Genomic DNA, 27,313 nt, shown 5'->3' with positions numbered 1-27,313 from the left:
CAATTTATGATGGGGTTACATTCTGATAAACTCATCATATGTTGAACACATTATAAGTTAAAAATGCATTTACCTTATCAAACCTGATAGCCTAGTCTAGCCTACCTAAATGTGCTCAGAACACTTATATTAGCCTACAATTGGACAAAATCATCTAACACAAAACCCATTTTATAGTAAAGTGTTGCATATCTCATGCAATTTATTGAATATTGCACTGAAAGTGGAAAAACAATGGTTGTATTAGTACTAGAAGTATGGGTTCTACCGAATGCATGTTGCTTTCACATGTCGTGAAGTTGAAATAACGTATGTTGAATCATCCTAAGTCAGGGACGATCTGTATTTTAAAGTAAACAAGGAGAAATTTCACAATTAAATGTTTAAGTTTGAAATGTGGGCAAGGTTCCTGTTGAATGTTATATAAAAAATTATTTTACATAGCCATGTGTGTCATACTTAGAAAGTCTTTGTTTACGTTTCTTACTCTATCTGGAGAGAAACATTCATTTTTGGTTTAAGGGCTACACATGATTCTTGGGTCATATGTTTAATGACTGTTCCATATTCAGCTATTGTTATTTTTCCTATTAGACTCCCTTATATCTGTTATGATGTCCAGGGAACAGTTCCAAACCAAATAAGGTGAAAGGCTTGTATCATTGAGCACCTTTCTTCCTTATTCCATTTCCTAATCTATAGGAGTGTCAATGTAGATCGCAATGCCACTATTTCTTTCCCATTTCTTCACCCAGTTCTTGTAATATTTAGTTATTGGAGTGCTTCCTCTGTTAGACAGGGGCATCTTTCCTAAGTAGTATTCAGGGAATACTTCTGGGTAGTTAGGCAGAGTAAGAGGCTGAGTTAGGTTAAGTAAGGCGTCCTATTGAGAATGATGTTGGGGGTTAGAATGAGGGGGAGAAAAGTGAGAAGGAAGAATGTTGATGGGAAAAGGGTCCAGGAAATTGAGTAGTTCATAAGAAAGTTAGAAAAGTAGAAGGTACTAGGTACATGGAGCAGGAGGATCTGGGAAAATGCTTTAGATCTTTCTTGTTTAAAGTTACAAGACTACAATTAGTGATGTCCGTGGATGTATTTAAAATATTTTGAGAGTGTACAGTCTCTTCTACACTGTCTAGGGACAGTATTTAACTCTCATTTGAATGGTACCTGAGGTACAGTTAGGCCTGAAGTTCTATCTGTTGATAACATGGAGGTGAGTGGTTCCATACTTTTGACCTCTAAGCTATAAAAGCACAACACCTTCTGTCACGATATAAGTATGTTGCAACACACAGGCCGGTGTTATGGGGCAAGTTAAAGTTAGGATTTTTCTGTGAACTTATTTCTGAATGATTTTCTACCAAACAGCCCCACTCTCCTGCTTCACTGTTGAGGTCCTGAGAATTTTTTATACCTGTGGCTTACTGGCATTAATTACTTAATGTTAGAAAGTATATATTAGAAGGAAAAAGCTATTGCATTGAAACAAGGAAACATAATAGATTAAGTTGTAAGTGTATGTGGGTGATTTTGTTTTATTTTTGATATATAGAAATAAATGGTTAAGTTGGTAAATTCAGGAGAACATGTACCAAAGAGCAAAACATTAGGAAAACAGATGATAGGAAGGAGGAGGAGGCTGTAGCTTGTTTACATTCGAGTGATCACAAGACTGTTCTAAGCCAAGAACACAGCTGGAGTTTGATGAAAGGGAGTTGAATGCTCAGCTGAGACTGAGCATATAGGAATGGTTCTTGGATGCCTCATTTTTTGAGCCCCTTCTTTGTTTCATTATACTGAGAAAAGCCACATGCAAGTATAACAAACAGTTATGTGGCCAAACAGCATATGGTCTCTCCTGCCGGAAATGAGGAGGAGGAGGACTTGAGAAGAAAGAATTGAGGTTGGCTAAGTAGACAAAGAATGAGCTTACATGGAAACAGACTGTGTTGTAAATAAAGGCATTGCAGTGTTCCAGGACTGCGCTTGTTGTACTGAGCCTGCAACCTTGAGAACTTTTTGGGTGCCGATGACCTGTTGTTTTCTCTCTGGTTAACATGGCCTTCGTCAGTATAAATGAACCAAATGTTTGTGGACCAAAGCCATGTTTCTTCCTCTGGTCTGTTTGATGCCAGCACCTCCTGGAATGACACGTTAGGACCAGGAGGCAATACAGCATTTTCTCTTGATGGCTTTTGTGACGTAACTTCTGTTATTAGGAATTGTGTTATCTTCCCTCTGTGTCTGCTTTCCTAGCCACTTGACGCCACCGAGGAGCGTCCAGTGCTTCTTAAAGTTTTAGGACAGGTAAAAGGAGGTGTCAACAGTAGATTTAAAATGTATGGCTCTAGCAGTTGTGTTTCTACTTACTACTTACTGAAAGGTGTAATACTGTAAATGTTAGTTAAAATACTAAGTTTCTGCTTTTTCTTTCCATAAAGCCTGAACATTAAACCAGGCTGGAATGCTAAAAGGAAGTTTATAAATATAGGAGTGGGGAGATGGCTTGCCTAGAAAAATCCCATGGTGAACCGAATAGATGCTTTAGCATAAAACAAAATTAAGAATTGAGAAGTATTATATATGGACATAAATAGCTGGTCCAGAAAACTCAGACCATCTGTACCAGTATTTTACCTGATTATTTGGAATATCAACAGTATAAGAAGCATTCTTTTTACAGGCTGGATTATTTAGATAATTTTTTCTATGTATAAGCATCTATGAATTCTTTCTTATTAATTTACTATGACCTACACATATCACTTGATTTATTAATATTCATGCACTATATTAAGGGCAGGTATTTTAGAATGCTAGAGATTCCCAAAGTAATTTTGACATTGGTTTTGGAAATATGATCATGTATATGATTATATCTTAAGAATGATAAATATTCTTAGAATTTTAATATTTTAAAGTAAATAATGGAGGGCTTGAAATTATTATTCTGCTCTTCTTTTCAATATATTATATTCTCTATTTATTCTGAATCTATATCTAAGCTCTATCTCTTACTAGCTGTGTCTTTTGGTAAGTGACCTCATTTCTCTGTGATTTAGTTTTCCTATCTGTGGATAATAGGTGGTTATTAAATGAGTTCAGAAAAGTTCTTAGAACAGTGCCTGTACATAGTAAATGCTTTGTATTTTCTATTACTATAATACAGATGATAGCAGGCATCTTTTTTTTTTTCAGATTGGGCCACAGTAATTGGGCCACATAAAGTACTGTTGACTTTTCCATTTTTCATCACTCCTTACGTTTCCTTCTGTAAACTAACTGACAGGCAGTAGGTGTGGTGTCAGGGCCTCAGCAAGACAGGAAACAGGCACATTCGACCAGGGGACCAAAGCAGAGCCCAGCCACATAGACTGGCCCAGTATGGCCAGAGGAGAAGATGGGAAGGCTGCAAGACCGTTCTCACCCTGGGTGCTGGACACGATCTAAAATCACCATGCTATTCCGGAGCCCATTGGTTGGTGCAGTGAAGCTCCTCATCTCTTTCCCTCCCTGTCAAGAACAGATTGGGGTGGAACTGAGCCTCCTCCTGACTCAGAGGAGCAGAGGGAAAGCTGCCGCCGAGCGAAGGCTGCAGCTGGCAAGGAGGTAACCAAGTGTTCTGTATCAGGAAGATGGTGAAAATGAAAATACTGCAAATAACAGCAAAAATTGGAGTTATACAAAGAGGTGAAGGAGTCATGAAGAACTTTAAGATTTGCCAGGGATAAGCCCCATGCCGATATCGATACAATGTTTTCATAACTTTGAATTGCCAGTATGTACATTTTCACTGGGGCAGTGATCACTAAAAGTGATTTCAGTTTCTTAACCAATATAACATTAAACAAATGTAACTTTTTGCCACTTACAAAAATAAGCATAAGAGATTACGATTCTTCTTTAACCAGCCAATGCCCAAAATGGAAAGCGAGTTTGCCTCTTAAATCACATTCTTAATTTTGTTGTCACGTCATTATCACAGGAAATATATATGTCTTTTATAGCTACTTGTATGACAGCAATAAACTATTGGAAAACATAGCAGAGATCCAGGAATGCCAAGCTTATTATCAGTAGGACAAATGATTTCTTTGTCTTATAGGAAGCTTGTTTATATTTCCATCATGGAAGTTGTGATTGTCATAACAAGTAACAATAAGAAGTTATCTTCTATTACAAAAAAGTTTCAACCTTCTTAATATTAATTTCCATTATTCTGATGACAAAAAGTTTGTCACAGGAATTAAAGATGAATAAATGTATCTTATTTTTTAGAATCTTAAATGATTTTCACTTTGAAATTAACAAATGTGAATTTCCATATTTTTGTGACCGTCTGTCTACTTCCTGTGTTAAAAATAGAGTCAGAGGCATAGTAATATAAGTCTGAGCCCTCTTTGGTACATATTAAATTGTGCACATCATTTAGCTAAATGTAAATGATATGGTGAATGCCTCCTGAGTAAATAATTTCCATTACTTATCAGATTGAGCCATCAGATGATTCTAAAAATATTCATCATGCTTTCGGTGGCATTTTCTCTGGAGTGGACTGTTTGAGTGCCAAGTTACAACCAAGAACGAAATTCCTGTTTCACGGTACATTGTATCAAAGGTTATCAAGTGTCTTTGAACATCACTGATAATTTTTCCTAAACTGTGACTGAAACTAGGCTAAAGAAAAGTTAAAACTTCAGTCATTTCTAGTGATTAATTAAGACAGTCTTGAAAACTTTTTTCTGTTTGATGTTTCTTGTCGCTAATTTATTGTTTCAAAGTCTGATATTCCATACTTAACATCCTATTTTCTCTTCTAATGTTATGTTGCATAATTGAAATGTCACTTATACTGGGTACAATTATAAATATGAAGCCCTTAAAAATATGCCTTGTCCCTGTTAGGTTCAAGGCAAATATAACCTTCTAAGTACTAGACCATCTCCAATCATATTCAAAATTCCAGGGTTGCAACACCCGTAGCATGATTTGTTAAAGATACCTCACATATTTTTCTTCTACATGTGAAATAATCCCAACTCTTAGCCTTTATAGGTCAAATTTAACAATTCTCACGATATCTTTTGAACCCTCCTAACATCGTATACCTCCATTGCTAGTTAAGTAATAGTGCCTTGGGTCTAGCCTATGACGAAGGGTCTGGCCTATGACAAAGGGAAGCAGAAAATAATTTGGGGGGTCCACAGCTTGAAAATAATGCCACCACCCAGCCTTTTTAGCTTTAAAATACAATCTGGGAGGATAATGCTTCTGAAACTATTTTGCCATCCCAGTGGATTCATTCAGAAAACAGGGCGCTTCTTAGTCTTACCCTAAATGATCCACTTTTGAGGTCCCATTTATTTTCTCAGAATTATAGTCTTCCTTTTTTTTTAGTATGAAAGAAAACACCACCTGCTGCAGCTGGATGGTGAAATCAATTCAGATAAATTTTATCAGAAAAGAAATATATTGCCAAACAAAAAATTTCTCCAGAGAATGAAGATCATATTGAAATTGTAATATATATCAGACGATGCAGAGGCTTAGCTATTTCTAGGTTGTTTATTACAGAAGATTTGTCTGATCAGGGCATATAATTTCAGTGCCTCTCATGCCTTTTTGAACCATAGCTCCCTCTGTAAATTATGAGTTAAGCAATTAATTCTGTTTCACTTGCTAGTAAAAATTAAGTCCTAAAGACTCATGTTGGAAGTCATCTGTGAAAAATTCTTACAAAACAGTTGGCATTTACTTTTTACTGAAATTAAATTAATAAGCCTAGAAGACGAGAGTCAATCTCATGTTTTATTTCTTTAAAAAAATGACATTTTACAAAACGGAAGTGAAGATTATAGCAATAGTGGCTTGTGAGTACTGAGGGTTCTTATTTGTCTGCTATGTTATTGCCAGTCTTCTCTCCAGTCTAAAGGAATGACTGTCTCCAACCTCCACACCCCCCACCCACACACACATACAAGCATTTAGAAGACAAGCATGGTTGGTCATTTTCCATTTACTCAGAATGTTTTTTATTCTTGAAATCTTATCTCAAATGAAATTATTACATAAAGTTCACTAATGATAATGGCTGTGTGTATGTGTGTGTTTATATATAATTTCATTGTTTTAAGCACTTTTATAAATTAACTTACTTAGTCCACATAACCCTTTGAGGTAAGGGGGAGAGATTAGGAGTCCAGTTTTAGACATTGAGCAAAAACATACATCAATAGAAATATGTTTAATATGATATTAAAAATTAAGATCGACTTAAATGTCCAACAGTAAATAATTGGATGAATAAATTATGAGACTTTCATGCAATGAAGTACTATGGAGAAAAATATTTGGCACATCTGTATATTATTTACTGACATGGTGTATTTACTGACAATATAAAGCTGGTTATCAAATAGTACTCAGGGAACAACCACATTCTATAGAAGAGAAAAAATGTACTTTGTATTTGCATAGGAAAAACTAAACACATAAACTATAGCAGTAGCAGTTTGTAGTGATTTAATTTTTTTGCTTTTATAATTTTTTTCATTAATTTTCTAATTAAGTTTTTGTCATTGAAAAGATAAAATATATATTCTAATTACCTTAATCTTATGGACTGTACTTTGGGACTCTGAGGCTGAGTTGCAGGGCCATTGTAGAGTATAGCAGAGGCAGATATATTCTTTCCCATGTTTGGGGAAACTACAGAGGTACCAAGGCCATCCCACTGTAATTTTTCAACAACCAACTGTTTCTGCTAAGAAAATACACTGAAAGTAAGGAGGAGCAGATAGAGAACAACTTGTAAGATCCACTGACCTCCCTGCTCTAATTCAAGTACTCTTTAATTGTCTTTCAGATGATTCTTACATAAGGAATTTAAAAATTACATCCATCTAATTAGAACATTTTTCCACTATAAAATGTTAAGATCCACCTTACTTTTTAAAGATTTATAGTATTTTTTTTTCCTACCTTACTTTTAAAAAATTTATCCATTTTGCTGGGCACGGTGGCTCACCTCTGTAATCCCAGCACTTTGGGAGGCCGAGGTGGGCGGATCACAAGGTCCGCAGATCAAGACCATCCTGGCTAACACAGTGAAACCTCGTCTCTACTAAAAATACAAAAAATTAGCTGGGTGTGGTGACACACGCCTGTAGTCGCAGCTACTCAGGGGCCTGAGGGAGGAGAATCGCTTGAACCCAGGAGACGGAGGTTGCAGTGAGCCGAGATCGCGCCACTGGACGCCAGCCTGGGTGACAGAGTGACTGCATTTAAAAAAAAAATTATCCATTTCTCCATTTTTGTTGTCCATGATTAGTCTTTCCTTGGTATCTCAAAATTTTAACTCAGTATACTTTATTATTTCTGGAACTTAAAATGTATGAAGTTCTGAAAACGGCCAAATTTAAACCTAATACTCTTTATTGATGGTTTTTAAATATAACTCGTTCTCGGCAGGGAGACTTGAAAAACAACTTTACAACAATTTTATTGTTGTATATGCATTTTCAAGTGCCAGTAGGCAATGGTGTACTTTAAGATGTAATGATCGGGTTCTAGGAAAGTGATGTAATTATGACCTGGCTGCCTAGGTGAAATGATTGATTGATTTATTTGTTTTTTCGTTTCAAGGGAGTGAAAAAAATAGATCCTGATTTATATGAAAAGTTTATCAGTCACAGATTTGGAGAAGAAATATTATATCGCATAGATCTTTGTTCCATGCTGAAGAAAAAACAAAGTAATGGTTATTATCACTGTGAATCTTCCATTGTGATTGGTGAGTGTTGTTTAAAAATTATTTATTGTCTTTATTTTTAATTTTTTTGGCATCACTTTTATCTTGGCAAATATTTAAACTTAGTTGTATATGTTTTCTCAATGATATACTTTCCTAAATATTGTGTTTTGACAATGATACACTGAAAATTTTCTAGAGCATTTTTAGTAGTTATATTGATCAGTTAAGAATTTACAACCCATAGTTTTTATACTTCTGGCTTTAAATATAATTATAATGAAGTCTGGAAATACTGATTTAGAAATCATTTCAATTTAATTTTATTTCATGAACATGAAGAAAGCATTTTCTCCAGGGAGGGCCTCCATGGCTTTCCACAGGCATTTTTGTATTTGCTGCTTGTAATTAGGAATAGAATGACCCCAGCCAGAAAGTTTCACCTTGAGAAGAGAAAATGTAGGTGACCTGCAAAAATTGAAAACTTCAATTTCTTCCCTAAGAAAGATGTTTTGAGGGGAAGCAAAGATTCATATGTAAATGCATCTGTTAGATGGCATGAGATGAGACAGACTCATATAAAACTGCGTTTCCAGGTGGAAAGTGTGTACACTTATGGAGATCTTTCATCCAGAATAGAGCTATTCTCCACTTTTTGCAATGTGAATGTATTTCAAAAGAGCCAGCTCTGTTGTGATTCAGATTTATTATTTCAAACCAGACACTATTCTTTTAAAATTGTGAGCTTCAAGACAACCTGATTTATATACTTTTAAAGTAACATGAAAATACTCAAAGAAGACAAATACAGGCATACCTTGTTTTATTGTGTTTTGCTTTATTGTGCTTCACAGATATTGCCTTAAAAAGACAGTTTATTTATTTATTTTTAACAAATCGAAGGTTTGTAGCAACCCCGTATCAGCTGTCTTTCTGGGCCATTTTTTCTAACAGCATGTGCTCTTTTTGTGTGAATTACATTTTGGTAATTCTCTAAATTTAGACTTCATTATTATTATATCTGTTATGGTGATCAGTGATCTTTAATGTTATTATCATTATTGTTTTGGGGCGCCACCATATGAATTGTATTCATATAAGATAGCAAACCAAATTGATAAATGTGTGTGTTCTGACTGCTCCACCAAACAGCCATTCCCCTATGAAGAGTCGTACATCTCTTACCTTAAATCAAAAGCTAGAAATGATACATTGGAAGGACATGCAAGAAAAAAAAAAAAGCTAGAAATGATTAAGCCTAGTGAGGAAGGCATGTCGAAAGCTGAAATAATCCAAAAGCTAGGCTTCTTGTACCAGTTAGCCAAGTTGTGAATGCCAAGGAAAAGTTCTTAAAGGAAATTAAAAGTGCTATTCCAGTGAACACACAAATCAAAAGAAAGTAAATTAGCCTTATTGCTGATAAATGGAAAAAGTTTTAGTGGTCTAGATAGAAGATCAAACCAAGCACAACATTCCCTTAAGCTAAAGCCTGATCCAGTGCAAGGCCCCACCTCTCTTCAATTCTGTGAAAGGTGAGAAAGGTGAGCAAGGTGCAGAAGAAAAGTTGGAAACCAGCAGAGACTGGTTCATGAGGTTTAAGGAGAGAAGCTGTCTCCATAACATAAAAGTGCATGGTGAAGCAAGCAGCAAGTGCTGATACAGAAGCTGCAGCCAGTTATCCAGAAGGTCTAGCTAAGGTCGTTGATGAAGGTGGCTGCTCAAAACAACAGATTTTCAATGCAGACAAAATAGCCTTCTGTTGGAAGAAGATGGCATCTAGGATTTTCATAGCTACAGAAGAGAAGTCAATGTCTGACTTCAAAGTTTTTCAAAGAATAGGCCGACTCTCTTGTGAGGGGCTAATGCAGCTGGTGACTTTTAAGTTGAAGCCAGTGCTCATTGTCCATTCCAAAAATCCTAGGGACCTTAAGAATTATTCTAAATTCACTCTGTCTGTACTTTATAAATGGAACAACAGAGCCTGGATGACAGCACATCTGTTAATAGCATGGGTTACTGAATATTTTAACTACTGCTCAGAAAAAAAAAGATTCTTTTCAAATGATTACTGCTCATTGACAGTGCACCTTGTCTCCGAAGAACTCACATGGAAATGTACAAGGAGTTTAGTGTTATTTTCATGCCTGCTAACACAATGTCCATTCTACAGCTTGTGGATCAAGGAGTAATTTAGACTTTCAAGGCTTATTATTTAAGAAATATTTTTGTAAGGCTATAGCTGCCATGAATAGTGATTATTGATATGAGCAAAGCAAATTGAAAACCTTCTGGAAAAGATTCGCCATTCTAGATGTCATTAAGAACACCATGATTCATAGCAGGAAGTCAAAATAGCAACATTAACAGGAGTTAGGAAGAAGTTGATTCCAGCTCTCATGGATGACGTTGAGAAGAGGTTCAAGACTTCGTTGGAGGAAGTAACTGCAGATGTGATAGAAATAGCAAGAGAATGGCCAGGCACGGGGGCTCATGCCTGTAATTCCAGCACTTTGGGAGGCCGAGGCGGGCAGATCACAGGTCAGGAGATCGAGACCATCCTGGCTAACACCATGAAACCCCATCTCTACTAAAACTGCAAAAAATATTAGCCAGGCATGGTGGCGGGCGCCTGTAGTCCCAGCTACTCAGGAGGCTGAGGCAGGAGAATGGTGTGAACCTGGGAGGCGGAGCTTGCAGTGAGCCGAGATTGCCGCCACTGCACTCCAACCTGGGCGACAGGGCGAGACTCTGTCTCAAAAAAAGAAATAGCAAGAGAACTAAAATTAGGAGCTACGCCTGAAGATGGGATTGAATTGCTGTAATCTCATGATAAAACTTTAGTGTATGATGAGTTGCTTCTTATGAAAGAACAAAATAATTGGTTTCTTGAGATGGAATCTACCTTGGTAAAGATCCTTGAACATTGTTGAAATGACAACAAAGGATTTAGAATACTACATTAACTTAATTGATAAAACAGTGGCTTTGAAGGGTTTGAGAGAATCAGCTCCAGTTTTGAAGAAGTTTTACCGTGGGTAAAATGTTATCAAACAGCATTCCATGCTACAGAGAAGTATTTCATGAAAGGAAGAGTCGATTGATGCAGCAAACTTCGTTATTGTCTTATTTTAAGAAATTGCCACAAGCACTCCAACCTCCAGCAAGTACTACCCTGATTAGTCAGCAGCCATCAACATCAACAGACAAGACCCTCCACCAGCAAAAAGATTATGACTTGCTTAATGCTCTGATGATCGTTAGCAATTTTCCAATAAAGTATATTTAAAGCAAAATGTGTACATTTTTTAAGGTATAATATTGCACATTTAATAGACTGCAGTATAATGAAACATAATTTAGTATGTACTAGGAAACCAAAAAATTTGTGTGACTTGCATTATTGAAATGTTTGCTTTATTGCAGTAGTCTGGAACTAACCCATAACACCTCTGAGGTATGTCTGTATATGTAGCTAAATATTACAAGGTCTTTAACCAAGGTAATTTATCTCCGCATCAGCTGGAAGAATACCTATGGATATATACACCCTGAAAGAATCTTAATACTGATGTTTATTAAAGCATTTAAAAAATGTTCAAGAGACACAATTTTACTTCCAAATTTTCATTAGAGATCTTCAGAGGTCCTCATTTTACCTTTCAAAGACTTCAGCTATTTTAAACAGAAGATATTCAGTATGTCGTTTGAATTTTATATTCTGAAACATCTCAAGTCTATTTTAAGGAGAATTTTCATGTTTTCAGAGTCTCTGTAAGAGAGCTGTCTTCCATCCAAGTTTTGATGAGGACCAAACATTTCTGTTTAGGTTCATTGTAAATGGAAAATTTAGATACTTCTTGTGTAGGACAGATTTTGGCTGGCTTCCCCTATCTTCTCTGCCAACCTTATAAGGCCTCTTATAAGGCCAACCTTATAAGAGATGCAGTGCCTCGTTACCTCTCTCACTCCCGTTAAAAAAAAAAAAAAAAGGAATATGTTGATATTGCTGAAAATATTGCAGGACTGGCATTATGAAGCTTACATCATAGATTACCTAAATTACCACTGGACAGTTCTGTTCAGCCTACCACCCCCCATCACTGTGTTCAAGCCACTGAGATTTTGCTTTCATTGCTCTTTTTCAGTTGATAGTCTTTAAATTTTTCCTTATGTGAGGTAGTTTCTCCAGATCTTTCCATCAAACTTCTTTATTGCTGTTACACTTTCTAATTCAAAACAATTTTGCCTTTTTCAAACCCTCTGCCAATCTTGTATCCCCATGCCAATCATTTCACATTGTTTTAAAAAATGATTTTTGCTTATTACAAATGCTTTTGTGGGTCACATTTGGCGATGACAATATAAACTTTAAAATCATATGTGCATCTAAAGTGATAATTTATTGTTATAATTAACCAAGTTTAATGTACACTAGAATTCATTTGCTTATAAATAATTATTGATTTTGTCAATCTTACCTATATTTTATAACAATATTAGATTTGGGATACTTTGTTTTATTTCTCAATCAGATTTAATTGGCTTACCTTGGTTTAGCTTCTCTTTGATTTGATCCTAGCTCAAATTTAATGTCAATTTCTTGAGGCTTGAGCCAACATTTTATGGTATATATTAATACAGTGGGACAGATTTCTGATCTTAAGATACTATTCAGAGTTCTAGGATAGAAGTTGGGCCTCAGGGACACTGAGAACTTCCTGATATTGTTCGTGAAACTTTGTACGTAGGTACATGTGTGAATTTTTCTGGGGAGATAATTTAGCCCTCATTAGATTTGCATATTTCCTATCTTTGTTAATGGTACATTCTTGGAGAGTGCTAGATTACAAGTTACTGATTTTCTCTTTAACCATCTCTGTTATACCATTTAAGACATCTTAGAAAAAACTCAGTGAGTGTATATGCTGCATTTGTAAGGTTTCCAGTTGATTCACTTTCGTATTTTCCTGTTCTATTCTTTGCTTCATCGATATTATTTCTTCTGTCATGTCTTTGAGGATTTCAATATAGTCATTTTTTAAAGTTCTTTTCATATTTAAAAAGTTCTGTGATTCCTTGGGAGTGAATTCTTGTATTTGGTCTTCTGTGACCCTCAATTTCCTCTAGTGCTTTTTAAGTTTTTTTTGGAGCTTGTCTTATTGTGCATGTTTTCTCCTTAGAAGCCCATGTGGATTTTGTGGTTGTCTCAGCCCTGGTCCCACAGGATACGTTGCTTTGAACTGAGTTAGGAACTGGTAACCACAAATCATCCTTATCCATAAGGAGTTGGGATTCCTTCTTCTGAATTCTGTTACCAATATGTGAGTTGAGAGTAAAGATACTAGCCTTTTGTTTGCCGTATTGGCTTCAGATATTTTCCAAGTATTATGTTGCTTTTAATTTTGGACAAGGAATTTTTTATATTAAGTGTTAAGTTTTATCAAATTATAGGTGAAAATTTCTTCTGTGATTTATATCATGACCATTATGAAATTCTTTAAACCAAAGATTTGATGTGTATTCATTCATGTTTTCTTTTAGTTTTTTTTTTTTGTTTTTGTTTTTCCATTTAGGCTTTTAATTTACCTGATATGATCATTAATATAGGTTCTCATACACACAGGAGAAACTCATAAATCCAGTTCTATTTTATGCATTTTAAATTTTATCCATTAATTTATTCATTTTTAGTGCACATGAAGTAGGGATTTAGTTTTAGAAATTATTTTCTTGCCGGGTGCGGTGGCTCATGCCTGTAGTCCCAACACTTTGGGAGGCCGAGGCGGGTGGATCACGAGGTCAGGAGACTGAGACCATCCTGGCAAACACGGTGAAACCCCGTTTCTATTAAAAATGCAAAAAATTAGCCAGGTGTAGCGGCGGGCACCTGTAGGCCCAGCTACTTGGGAGGCTGAGGCAGGAGAATGGCGTGAACCAGGGAGGCGGAGCTTGCAGTGAGCTGAGATCGCGCCACTGCACTCCAGCCTGGGCGACAGAGCGAGACTCAATCTCAATAAATAAATAAATAAATAAGAAATTATTTTCTAGGATTTCTTTTACACCCCATCAGTCTTTTTCTTTGTGTCTCAGAAATCACAGATTAGCAGCCCTACATGTACTTGATTGGAACAGGAGTTTTTGTTCTTTTTTTATAATTCGAATTACTTGCTGATACTAGTGTGATCTTATATTAAATCTGGATTTCCACCTTCTTCTGAACAATCAGAAGAGGTGCCCACATTACCACGTTGGTCTCACATTCTTGCATGGCACTGCAATTTCCTGGATGGAGTAATAGGCATTGTGACCTTGAGCGTAGCTATCTTTTATTATCCTGTTTACCCTGTTGTTCTTGTACAAATTTGTTTACCTTTACACTGCCTACTTGACTCCTGAGGGCATCTGAGTTTGTACCTCCTGCCAGCTGTTGCCTGCTTTACGTTTCTATGGTGAATATTTTCCTCTTTATCTTCTGCCATTGTATACCTTTATGTGGAGTATTAGGAGAATTTGGTAGGATATGGTGGCAACATTCATATTTTCAGATATAAGAAAAGGTACGTTTTAGTTGTTTCATGCTGAAAGCTTTGGGTGATATTATGCCTACTTGTCAAACCACACTGCACTAATCAGTTAAAATTCAAATAATTAATAAAAAAGTGAAAACCCTACTTCTTTTTGGTGAAAACCAGGAACGAAATATGGTTCAGATATTTTAGGATTATGAAAGCTGTTCTCTGTGAGCTACTTACTCGAGTTGGGTGAATTAATTTTTCTCAGGCAGCTATGTTCCATTTATATTTCCCTTGGGAATGTAATTGACTACATGACACCTTTTGTAAGATTGATGAGCAATTTAGTGCTTGCAAAGACTAGTTTACTTTCAGCTGTCAGACATATCTTACAGGAGGCAGTGGGGAATTTGGAAGGGTCTAGAATTTTTTGTTTGTTTGTTTGCAGTCCAGTGTATTTATAACTTCTGCAAGCAGAGGTAGAAACAGAATTATTTTCTGGGAACACTGTTTCTTTGCTTAATAATTATTATTCAACATTAATGAATGTTATTGAACATGTACAATGTGCCTACTTCTCTCTTTGGTATCATGTGATACAGAGAAGTATAAAACATAGTCCTTAGGAGTGATGCAGAATCACCGGACAGCAAAGACTATGTCTGAGAAATGGAGGAGGAATAAATGAATAGGGCTTGTCTATAACAATAATGGGATTTGATAGGACACAGTGAAAGCTTATAATTTTACCATTTAGTAAGAGAGTAGGGGCATAGGGGAGTAGCAGAATTCAGCTGAATGGGATGAGATTGAGGGGCAGAGCGATAGCTAATAGAGAAAGGAGACTTTCTGGAGCAATTGACTTCATTGCTTTAATGGCAAAGACCACAATTACTTTTGCACCAACCTGATACAATGAAAGAGAAGCAATGGATTGGGAGGCAGGGTGGAGGCATTAATAGTGATAGACAACATTTTGATTGAACCTATGGTTGAGTTAGCTGAGGAAGTGGGAGGTTGCTAGGTTTGCGGGTATGAGGAGTTGGTGAGGGGACGGACGTAGCTACATACACTGAGGCAGTGAATGTGTAATACTGAGTAGATAAATGTGAGATAAAAAGAGAATGATGATGTGCTCGCTTCAGCAGCACATACACTAAAAAAAAAAGATGATGTTTAATACTCAACACAACAACACAGGACTGAGTCCTAAAGATAAGACCTTTAATTAATTTGAGACTGTAGCATAAGAGGCCGGGAGGAGGATGGGGTTGGGCCAAGCATAAACTAAATGGAAGAAGCAAAGATCTCCGTTGACACAGTGATAGACCAGGAAAGAGTTCTAGATAAGTTAGTGCCGTATAGCTGTAGTTTAGTCAGAACGTATCCAATTCTAAATAGGCCAGAACAACAGGATATCATGCTCAGACTTTATGAGCTGAACACTAAGGATAATTCTGAGTGAGTAGAGTCAATGAATTTATTCTTCAGATGTCCTTGCTTTTTGAGAATCACCCTTAAGACACTCAGACAGCCTAGATCAGTCTTAAAAGGCTTGTTAGTCTTAAAAGGCTTGTCATGGTTCACCCAGGCATTTCTAGTAGTCATATGAGGGCAGTAGTTCAACCAAAAAGAAAAGACCTTTTGCCTTGCTTCTGAGGTTGGAGTCCCTTTTGACTGAGGAGACCCTCATCTCTGACTCTGACGTCTTTATCTTCAGTGCTCCTTTACCCTTAGGGGCCAGGGCAGAGATGAGTTGCCCACATCTGGATGGATGTTGCCCAGTTTTAGTATTTAGGCATGGGGATCTCCTTTATGTAAGATAGTAACCATTGTTTGATGCTGCAGGAAGGCATAAGAGGAGAAAGAAATTAATTTTTTTATTGGGTGAAAGGCATAGCTAAGAAAAAAAGGTTTTGAGCTTTCTAGAATCCTTAAACCTGGACCTTTGAAAATAATAAGATTTGAAAATGTTGAATTTGAAAATGTGTGTATTGCTTAAATGCCATATGCTCACTTAGTGGAGGGGGCATTGGCAGTAGATATGTGCATGAATGTCTGCCTTTTTTTTAATTTGCTTTTTGCAGTAGGAAAATGTGCCTCATTGTGCTTATCTTATACATGATTTAGTATTCTAATCATTTACAAGGCTATACTTTTGTTGGGTTTTACTTTTTATTTTTATTTTTTGTGGAGATGTGGTCTCCCTATGTCCAGACTGGTCTTAAACTCCTGGGCTCAAGTGGTTCTCTTGCCTCGGTCTCCCAAAGTGCTAGGATTACAGACGTGAGCCACTGTGCCCGGCCTGGGTTTTAAATTCTTTTAAAATACACTTTAGATTCACTCGTTCTTAGAATTTGGTCCATGGATCCCTGGTGGCCCTTTAGATACTTTTAGGGGGTCAGGGAGGATAAAACTATTTTTATAAAAATAATAAGACATTATTTGTCTTTTCCACTGGGTTAACATTTACATGCAAAAGCAATGGTGAGTAAACTGTGTATGACCAGTATAAATCTAGACAGTTGCCACCAAAAAAAATTTTTTTAAAGCCAGTTTTATATAAGAATGTTCTTGCTGAGTAGTAAAAATTATTGTGTTTAATCTCAAGTTCTGAGTATATATATTTTTAATATTCTGTGTAACAAAAATGGGAGGTATGCATGAGGCACTTTTGTTGCATATTGAAGTAGGTCGATCCAAGGAAACGTGTTTGTATGATTGTTTAAGCTGTGAGCTAAAGTAGCCACTTTCTTCCATGGAACACCATTTTTTCTTGAAGAATGATTGAAGGACAAACTATTGTTTTCATACTTGGGTGTTGACAGGCATTTTCTTGCAGATAAACAAGTAAACTTGTCACAGTGAGTACAACAACTAACATCATTTACTGCTAATCATAAAATTCAAGCTTTCAAGCAAAAATAGAAATTTTGGAAAACTCGCATATATTATCAGTTGCTTGACAGAGCACACAGTAGGTTAATGAACTTCATTTTCCCAATTTTTTTTTTTTTTTAGATGGAGTCTTGTGTTGCCCAGGCTGGAGTGCAGTGGTGGGATCTTGGCTCACTGCAACCTCCACCTCCTGGGTTCAAGTGATTCTCCTGCCTCAGCCTCCCAAGTAGCTGGGATTATAGGCGCCTACCACAGTACCTGACTAATTTTTGTATTTTTAGTAGAGACAGAGTTTTACCACATTGCCAGGCTGTTCTTGAATTCCTGGCCTCAAGTCATCCACTCGCCTTGGCCTCCCAAAGTACTGGGATTACAGGCGTGAACCACCATGCCTGGCCTCCTAGTTTGTTTTTATCTATCACATTCTTTATGAGGGATAACTTGTATGCAAAACCTGCACATACTTAAAAGTATACAACTAGATGGGTTTTTACATATATCCATATGCCTGTGAAACTATTATTGCCTTCAAGATGCTGAACTTTCCATTACTCCCCAAAGTTTCCTTATGTCCTTTGCCAAGTCATGCTTAAAGACTTTTCTAAGGAGATAGGGGTGATATTAATTAATGTGTTTTTAATGGTGCTGCAAAGGACATGGTTTTGTTCTTTTTTATGTCTGTGTAGTATTCCATGATGTATATGTATCCCATTTTCTTAATCCAGTTCACCATTGATGTGTACCTAGGTTGATTCTATGTCTTTGCTATTGTGAATAGTAAGCACAGTGATGAACATATGAGTGCATGTGTCTTGTAGGTAGAACAATTTATTTTCCTTTGGGTATATTTCTGGGTTGAATGGTAGCTCTCTTTTAAATTCTTTGAGAAATCTCCAAACTGCTTTCCACAGTGGCAAAACTAATTCACATTCTCACCAAAAGTATGTAAGTGTTCCCTTTTCTCTGCAGCCTTAGCAGCATCTGTTGTTTTTTTGACTTTTTATTAATAGATACTCTGACTGGTACAAGATGATATCTCATTGCAGTTTTGATTTGCATTTCTCTGATGATCGATCACTAACGTGGAGCATTTTTTCATGTATTTGTTGGTCACTTGTATGTCTTCTTTTGAGAAGTATCTGTTCATGTCCTTTGCCCATTTTTAATGGGTTTTTTCTTTTACATATTGATTTAAATTCCTTACAATTTCTGGAAATTAGACCTTTGTTGGATGCATAGTTTGCAAATATTTTCTCCTATTCTGTAGGTTGTCTGTTTACTCTGTTGATAGTTTTTGCTGTGCAGAAGCCCTTTAATTAGGTCTCCACTGGTCAATTTTTGTTTTTGTTGCAATCACATTTGGGGACTTAGCCAAAAATTCTTCGCCAAGGCCAATGTCGAGAAGGGTATTTCCTAGGTTTTCTTCTAGGATTTTTATGGTATACATGTTACTACAAAGTCATGCATGGAGAAAGACCCATTAAAAATTCAAGATAGATCAACAGATCTGAATGTAGAGTATAAAAAGTTCTTTGGTATGTTTTAAGATTCTACACTGCAACTAAACTTGAAGAAACTATAACTTATCAAGTTTTGGTATCGTATCAAAGCATATCCACAATTATCTTAATTTAGTAAATGTTTATGAATATAACCCACACAAACTAAAGCTCTAGGTGGGTGGGTAGGGGTGTTGCCAGTCATTTTGAAGAGTATAAAGGAGTCCTGAGGTCAAAAACATTAAAAGAAACCTCTGCTTTAGTTCATGGGTCCAAGGAAACCATGAAAAAATGTAATCTGTAGATAGTTAACATAATTTTGATCAATATTTTCAACACTTTCTTTGAATAAATTAATTTTGATGGCTATTAGGCTGTCTCCATGTCAAATATGAATTGGTTTGATAACTCTCTAATTTTTTCCCCTCCTTTAATTTCCATTTGAGCATTATGTAGCAAAAATGTAACAAGTATAAAACCACCCCAGACAGACAGGATCATATCTATATGAAATGACTCATTTAAAAATCCTTATCATGTGAAATAGATATGATGTAATACAGGAATGTCTCTTGCATGATAGGTAGGACCAAAACATTTGCCTTTTTTTCTTTTTCTTTCTTTGCACAGGCTAACAGGGATATGATTAAGAAAATTTTATCTCTACTTAGACCAATTAAGATGAATTTATTTCAAGCATTTTAGAAGAGGGAACAGTGAAAAAAACTTTATTATCTGAGAGAACTGTACACTTTTTTTTTCACTTGAAAACTTAGCAGCTAGAAATTTTCTCTGTTAAAATTATGGAGTAATTTATTTAATAAGAGCTGACTACAAGGTATTTCCTTATTTTATGACATACAAATTGGGTGACCATATGATTTATCCTCTAAATGGTATACTTGTAAGTATAAAAGGGGATCTGTTACTTACTAGGCTGGGATAAAAGAGGAAAACCAAGACTATCCTGGCTTAACTGGGACTTAGGTCACCCTACCTAAAAAAGTATAATGTTCTTAAAAAAGTGGAACCTTTGACATGCTATTTTAATTCCAATCTTGTTTCTTTTTGTACCCTGTGTCCCCTTTAAATGTTTCTTTGATGAAACATGCCTTCTAAAAAGAAAATGTTTAAAATTTGTTGTTATATGCCACTAATAAAAATGAAAAGCAACTAATAATTGGAACTCTCAGCTTACTTCTTTACATCTGCCAAAGTTAGACGAAGCTTTGGGACAAATAACTGAGAAAATTAATCTTAGTGATGGCTCACTGTATTTTAACTGGTGTATCAGCTATTAATCTGGATACTAACACAAAGTAGTAGCTGTGGCTCAGGCTATTTTGAAAATCCAACCATCTGTTGGTTTCAAACCTTATGATTTATATTAGACATCTTAGGAACCCTGCATATTAAAGGGACAGTGCTAAGTGGTAAATTTAACTATTTGGAAAATTAAGCATCACTACCAAAATGATGCAGTAGTAAGGTATTTCATGAGTTATTTGTGGAGCCTTCAGTTGGAAGTTTATTCTAAAAAATATGAAGGTAAATACTGATTTCCACATAAACAGGAAAAATAAAACCATTTGAATAAAATTCTTAGAGTGCAGAGTCTGGTCAAACAAAGCCATTAACATAATAATGAATTATTAGTTGCCAAAAGTTATGGCTTCCTAGTCCATGACATTGCCTCATTGCCTCTGAACACATTTTTCCCCACATTAATCAGTGTTTATTAATGTTTTAAAAGTGCTTACCACAGTGCTTGACATACAGTGTTACGAAAGCACTAGTGACCGGGCGGTGGCTCACACCTGTAATCTCAGCACCTTGGGAGGTCGAGGTCAGGATTTAAGAACCAGCCTGGTCAACATGGCGAAACCCTGTATCTCCTAAAAATATGAAAAAAATTAGCCAAGCAATCCCAGCTACTTGGGAGGCTGAGGCAGGAGAATCGCTTGAACCTGGGAGGCAGAGGTTGCATGAGCTGAGATCACCCCACTGCACTCCAGTTTGAGGGACAAAGCGAGACTGTCTCAAAAAAAGAAAAAAGAAAATGTTACTTATTCATATTGATAACAGTGCTAGTCATATAGAATACTTATTGCAGTGGTATTCTTTCCTGACACCAGAACATCAGTTTTCTAGTTTTTAAAGATTTGCATTATTCCTAATGCTTTCCTTAAATTGGCATGTGATCAACAGTGGTGCATTTCAAAAGTAAAGATGCTTATATATGTGTGTGTGTATATATATATAACTTATGTATACAATATTTTATATTGTATACATAAGTTATATATAAATACATAGGTGAAGATTAAAACTTGGTTTAATTTTTTTGACTGGAAAAACAAAGTTGGCAAATCTATATAATATAGTGTAATTTTAAAAAACTTGCTAATGTGGTAAAATCACAATAGACAAACTTATAAAACTCATTAAATTCTTCTCCGTTTCAGTGATACATATGGAGCCACTGGAGAAGATGTAGAATAGTAGAAAGAGACAGAGAAAGAGTTCAAACTACAGAGGAAAACGTAGTGACCAGAAGTTCCTACAATCAGACAGACCTTGTTCTAATGGTCACTGCCACTTCCAAGTTTTTAGTTGCGCAACTTTTTGCACATTTTTAATGACTCGAAACCCGGTTACTACTTCTATAAAATGGGGATAATAATAGTTGTTACTTCGTGAGGACTGAATGAGATCATGCGTGCAAATCTCTTAGCATCATGCCTGGACATACTCAATGTTCATTAACTGGTGCCTATTATTATTTTTGTAGAATTGCTACAAATTGTGTACAGAATTCTTAAGCCCAGGACAAACAAGCCTCAAGAGTGACTTATGGTAGGGTTAGTCTAAGAAAAATAAAATGTCCATTCCTCCTTAATCTTACTAGGAGTACACTATTCTAGGCATTAGGAAAAACCTTGAACTCTAAAGGATTGTTAAGACACTAGAACAAGTTGTTAAGGGATTTGTAAAATATCTTTACTGACTATCTTTTAAGATGGAAGAGAGTGTATCATTTATGAGGTTATCTAATCTGGAGGTCTGAATTGCCTCATGAAGTTTCTTCTATCATTAGAATTCATGAAACCTCTATCTTGCATTAAATTATATTTTAGTTTTTGTCACAGCTAGACCCTGATTACTATTGGATATCTGATTAATTGGAAGAGAGGTAACACAGTTATCAATCTCCAGCCCTGTTTTAAAATCCAATTCAGTTGCATCCTTTATTGTTATATAGTTACTCTTAAAATATGAATGGGGGTGGTGAAGTATGATTAGTGAGTAAATAGGTCTTGGTTGTCACACTGGCAGAGTGAATTTAGGATTCATTGATATTGCCTGAGTTACCAATTCATTCATAGCTCCCTGCTGGCATTTGAAGCATTGCTGACCACTGTGCACATAAAGGCTTCTCCTTTACTTTAAAACTTTTTCAGTTCAGTTTTGGTTATTATAATTTATTTGTGCAATTTATTGAACAGATATCTATTGAGGGTACCAAGTGCCAAGCATTATGATGTGTATAGAAGATCAAAGATGGTAGGCAAACACAGCCATGCTCTCGGAGTTTACTTTCTAGTGGGAAGGCATGCAAACAAACAATTACAATTTAAAGTGATAATGACTGTAATGAAGTTAATGGGAACCAAGTGAGGGTGCTTTTAATGCTGCCAGGGATTGTCAGGGTAGTCTGCACAGAAGAGGAAAGTTTTGAACTGAAAATGAGAATGTTCAGTGTGGAGGCAAATGAAAGAGATTTTCCAGGCTGAGAAAGCAGCATAAGCGACCCAGTGGAGTCTGTGCAGAGACGTGTAAGTAATTCACTCTGCACATGAATTGCTTATCTTTAAGTAGTTCAGATCTTATTTTGTAGGGAATGGGAGCCATCAACATTTTTGGAGCTGGACATGACGTGATTAGATTTGTGCTTAAGAAAAGACACTCTGCTGGTAAGGTATAAGCACGATGGTTGAGGGGAGCAGGAGACGGATCAGTAAGACCAGTAAGTAGGCAGGAGTGGTAGTCTAGTCAGGTCATGATAATTGCCTGCACTTGGCATTTGCAGTGGATGGAGAAGGAGGGAGGGGGGTGTGTATCGCAGATCTTGGTAGGCAGGAGAATCAATATTTTAAGGTTTTGGATAGATTTTGAAAAACAGAAGAGAACCCTAGGTTGGCTCCCAGATTTGGGGTTTAGACAGCTAGGTAGACAATAGTGCCCTACACCAGTTGGTGGTACAGGATAAAAGAGACCTCTTTGGTGACAAGAAGATAATGAGTTCAATTTTGGGCATATGAAAGCAGTTGTGGCCCAATCAAGGGGCTTGTTGAGGAGAGAGGTCCAGGACATATATATATATGACGGTTACAGGATTCAGTGGCATTAGGTTAGTAGTTCAAGCTATGGGTATGAATGAAATAGTTGAAGGTTACTTGGGAAACCTAGAACTTCAGATTTGCTTTGCAGCCAGTTACCTGAGATATGTATTGTACAGAAAGGATGGAGATCTTAAACAAGAGGCTATGATAGAGATAAAAGGTTTTGGAAATTATTTCCATATGTATGACAAATTTGTTAATTGTTTCTTGTTGGTCTGTGGAACATCAGTAGCCTAAAAATGTCTCTGTATGATTCAAGATTGCATCTTCTACAGAGAAACTTGTTCTGGTAGAAATGAAGATAATGAGGACTAAAGAAACACAAAGTATATTTTATTTCCCTTTATGAAGTTTAAATTCTGTCTTTTCTCAACTCACAGAGATCCTTTGATATTGTATCTGACTGTAATATGTTTTATATAAAATGCCTAAGGGACTAAGTGTGAGCAACTGAGAAAACAACAGTTTGTCAATTCATGAATTGTGGTTCTTTTTTTTTATTTTTTTTACTCTTTTTTTAAAATTTTTTTTATTTTTTATTGTTATTATACTTTAAGTTCTAGGGTACATGTGCATAACGTGCAGGTTTGTTACATATGTATACTTGTGCCATGTTGGTGTGCTGCACCCATCAACTCGTCAGCACCCATCAACTCGTCATTTACATCAGGTATAACTCCCAATGCAATCCCTCCCCCCTCCCCCCTCCCCATGATAGGCCCCAGTGTGTGATGTTCCCCTTCCCGAGTCCAAGTGATGTCATTGTTCAGTTCCCACCTATGAGTGAGAACATGTGGTGTTTGGTTTTCTGTTCTTGTGATAGTTTGCTAAGAATGATGGTTTCCAGCTGCATCCATGTCACTACAAAGGACACAAACTCATCCTTTTTTATGGCTGCATAGTATTCCATGGTGTATATGTGCCACATTTTCTTAATCCAGTCTGTCACAGATGGACATTTGGGTTGATTCCAAGTCTTCTATTTGATCTTCTGTTGACTGGAGTGATGATTCAGGTGAGTATTTTGTCTTGATTCTGGCTATGAGTAAAGGAAGCTGCAATTGACCATCACAGTTTTATATTTGGTACCAGAGAACCATAGCTGCCAAATATATGTTCATTGCCAACAACTTGGATCATGATCAGCAGAAGCTTTTACCTAAGCAGTCAGTGTTAGTATAATAAGGTTTAGAGAAAGGCAGTTTCACAGTTTTGCTACTTGTTCTCCAGCCATGTATTTTAGCAATTACAATTTTGTTTATTAGTGTGGCATACGTTAATATGTATGTGATAGATTTTTTTTTATTAGCATGACACTCTTTTTCAGTGATTTACTTTTTAGGCTTTCCTCCCCCTTTTTTACTGTATAAAATTACTTATAGACCCTTTTAATTACTTTCTTAATATTAATTGACCAAAAAGCAGATACACATTTTTATTAAAAGGTAAACACAGAACACTAGCAGACACTAGTAGCTTGCCTATTCTGAGCGCATTTTCTTCGTTTTCGCTGGGATAAAGTGGGCCTCAGGCCACGTGGGCCTGACTTTTGCTCTGAGGGTGATTAGCTCCATTCTTCTTCCTAGTGATTAGTGAAGGAAGTGGTGTGTGACCCAATTTCAATATATGTGAGAAGTCTGCTGGGGACCTCAGCAGTTTTCTTATACTTAAATCTACTGACTGGTATTTGTATTATGGGACATGGCTGCTTTCTAAGTTAAGTGCCTTTAATCTGTTAATTTTCTAGACCTTTCAGAGGAGAAACCAACATCTTTCACGAGAAGAAAAGAAACGTATTTCAGAAATGCCAATAGGACCCAATGAGTTGATAAAAAGAGATTTAGAGGGAAGGGACTACCATTTTTTAGCTGTCAAGTGTTAGGTGTATTTTGCTACTGTCTTAGCCATGTTGGACACTGGGTGACTGTAAGTACACATGCTGAGCGTGGGACACTAGGAGGATGAGCCGTGATGATCTTGTCAAGCCACTGAATTAACCACTTCTAGAGTGACACTACCATCGCTTATAGGATTATAGGACATAATGACATTTCTTTATTTTTAAGCCAGATGAATCAAGAATTTTTGGTATTTGCAGCTGAGTGCATCCTAACAGATAACACATTTCAGTTGTGGATTAAGAAATGTATGAACAGAAAATAGATTCAGTGGGATATTTAAACGACAGTTCTGACAGTTACCACATGTTGTTAAAAGGATCCATAAACAGACTAATCAGAATGAATACCGACAGGGCCTATTGGAGGCATGTCAACTGGGGCCATGGTGGACCATGACAGATTTTGAGACCTGCCAAGAGGAGCCTTGATTTAACAGCATTTTATCTGATATAAACAACTTTTCTTTTATTTTGAGGATTCACTTTCATTCTTCCTTATCCCTTTAAGTGTTGTTAGAGGAAAAAAAGCTTTAATAATAATATATTGAGTTATTAAAGTACCTTTTATTTGAAGTTTGACATACCAGGAAATGTGACTGACTGTTGCCTTGCCCAAGGTCAAACAGTGGGCCACTTTCAGAGCTAAATATAGATTGAGAGCATTCCACATAAAGAATAATTAGGACCTGTGAAAAACCTCCAGTGACTTAGAAATTGTAGAACCAAATTTTCTGTTGTTTATATTGTTAAACTACAAGTAAAATCTTCTCATTGGGCCCTGTTAGTGTTTCTGAAATATGTTTCTTTTCTTCTTGTGAAGGATGTTGGTTTCTCCTCTGAAAGGTCTAGGGCATTAAAAGATTAAAAGCACTTGACTAAGAAAGCAACCATGTCTGATAATACAAATACTGGTCAGTAGATTATTCTTTGCTTTTCCTTTTTTTTTTCAAATAAGGTTTTAACATCCAAACATTTACGTTGTTTTTGAGAAAGTAACTCATGTTAGTTTTTGTGATTTCATTAATGCTTGAAAAAAGGTCAGACTGTAAAAAGCAGGGCTAAACAGTATCTGTCTAGAATAAATGACTGTTACTGACTTTTGTTCTCCTGTTACTGAACTTGTTCTCCTGTTACTGTTTTGAGTTAATAAAACTGTCCAATGTGATCTGGCACAATGGGAATGCTGGGCTCCCTCCAGCTCCACTAGGGCCATGACTTCAAATGGGGGGCTCGTACCCTCCTTGGGCCCTGGCTCTCTCACCTATTCTGGTGGCACCCCTTGACATAAGAGTTAACTTTACCACAAGAGCTTATGTGATGATCATATTAGCTTGTAGTATGTGTTCAATAAACAGTGGCTGGAATTAAACTGGTAGCAGAGTATCCTGTAAATGTGAGGTGTCCAGATACCTGCTGGGACTTGTCAGCACTTCTTTCAGCCTCTTACATCCAGTGCTCTACTGCTGTATGTCCTTTAAACAGGGAGATAAATTTTCCTTCCTATTTCTCCGGGAAAAGGCTTTGACTGTACATGCCGTTAAATGTTGGGCCACACACATAGAAAATAACTGACTGAATAGTAACCATGGAGTAGGCATTTGAAAATTGGCACTAAGCAGAAATGCATCAGCAGAGATTTTAGAATGACTTGTGGATTGGTGAAGAAAAAGGAATTCTTTGGTAGCTCTTGGTATCTACTTGTTTCTTCCCCTTTCCTAAATGTACATATGCTGTATATGGCACCTTATGCTTTTCTGTCTTCTGTTTTATAGAAAAAAAATTCTCTTTCCAATTGCTATACATATTAAAATTGTATAGCATATGGTAGTTTCAAATACAAATACCTCTAACTTTTAGTTTTAGAGAAAAACAAAAGCACTGTAAAGAGAAGTAAAAAGTCTGTTGAAAATATGACTAAAGTAGGAATAATGGTTTAAAAAAAAAGATTCTTGGCTTCCAAGTTTCACAGTTAAGACTGATTCTTTTTGCAGGTAATTAAGAACAGGACTTAACCAGTGAGATTTATAGATAAAGTTTTTTCAGTTGTGGTTTAATTATGTTATTTCAGAATCTGTCTCTTTGGTTACAAAATGACTACAAAGGTGCAGCAGTGGCTAAGCAATAAAGGAGCATCTTTTGGGTCTGGGTGATAGAGGTATGCCTATCATGGATTGATTATTGAGAGCTGAATTTTTTTTTTTTTTTTTTCTGAGATGAAGTCTCACGCTCTCATCCGGGCTGGAGTGCAGTAGTGCAATCTCTACTCACTGCAACCTCCACCTCCCAGGTTCATGTGATTCTCCTGCCCCAGCCTCCCGAGTAGCTGGGATTACAGGTGCCCACCACCA

The 27,313-nt window shown here is 36.4% G+C and overlaps 1 protein-coding gene across 1 annotated transcript in view; it reads left to right on the top strand.

Moving 5' to 3' along the window:
• LOC105526232 (A-kinase anchor protein 7 isoform gamma-like) overlaps positions 1-27,313 on the top strand; it is a 94,249-nt gene that overhangs the window by 27,093 nt on the left and 39,843 nt on the right. The window contains exon 4 of the mRNA XM_011962171.1: positions 7,648-7,795. Coding sequence (XP_011817561.1) covers positions 7,648-7,795 — 148 coding nt within the window. The remainder of the gene's footprint in view (positions 1-7,647; positions 7,796-27,313) is intronic.

The sequence above is a fragment of the Colobus angolensis genome, unplaced genomic scaffold, assembly GCF_000951035.1.
Source record: "Colobus angolensis palliatus isolate OR3802 unplaced genomic scaffold, Cang.pa_1.0 Scaffold58, whole genome shotgun sequence".
Lineage (NCBI taxonomy): Eukaryota > Metazoa > Chordata > Mammalia > Primates > Cercopithecidae > Colobus > Colobus angolensis.
This window is presented reverse-complemented; position numbering and strand designations above follow the sequence as displayed.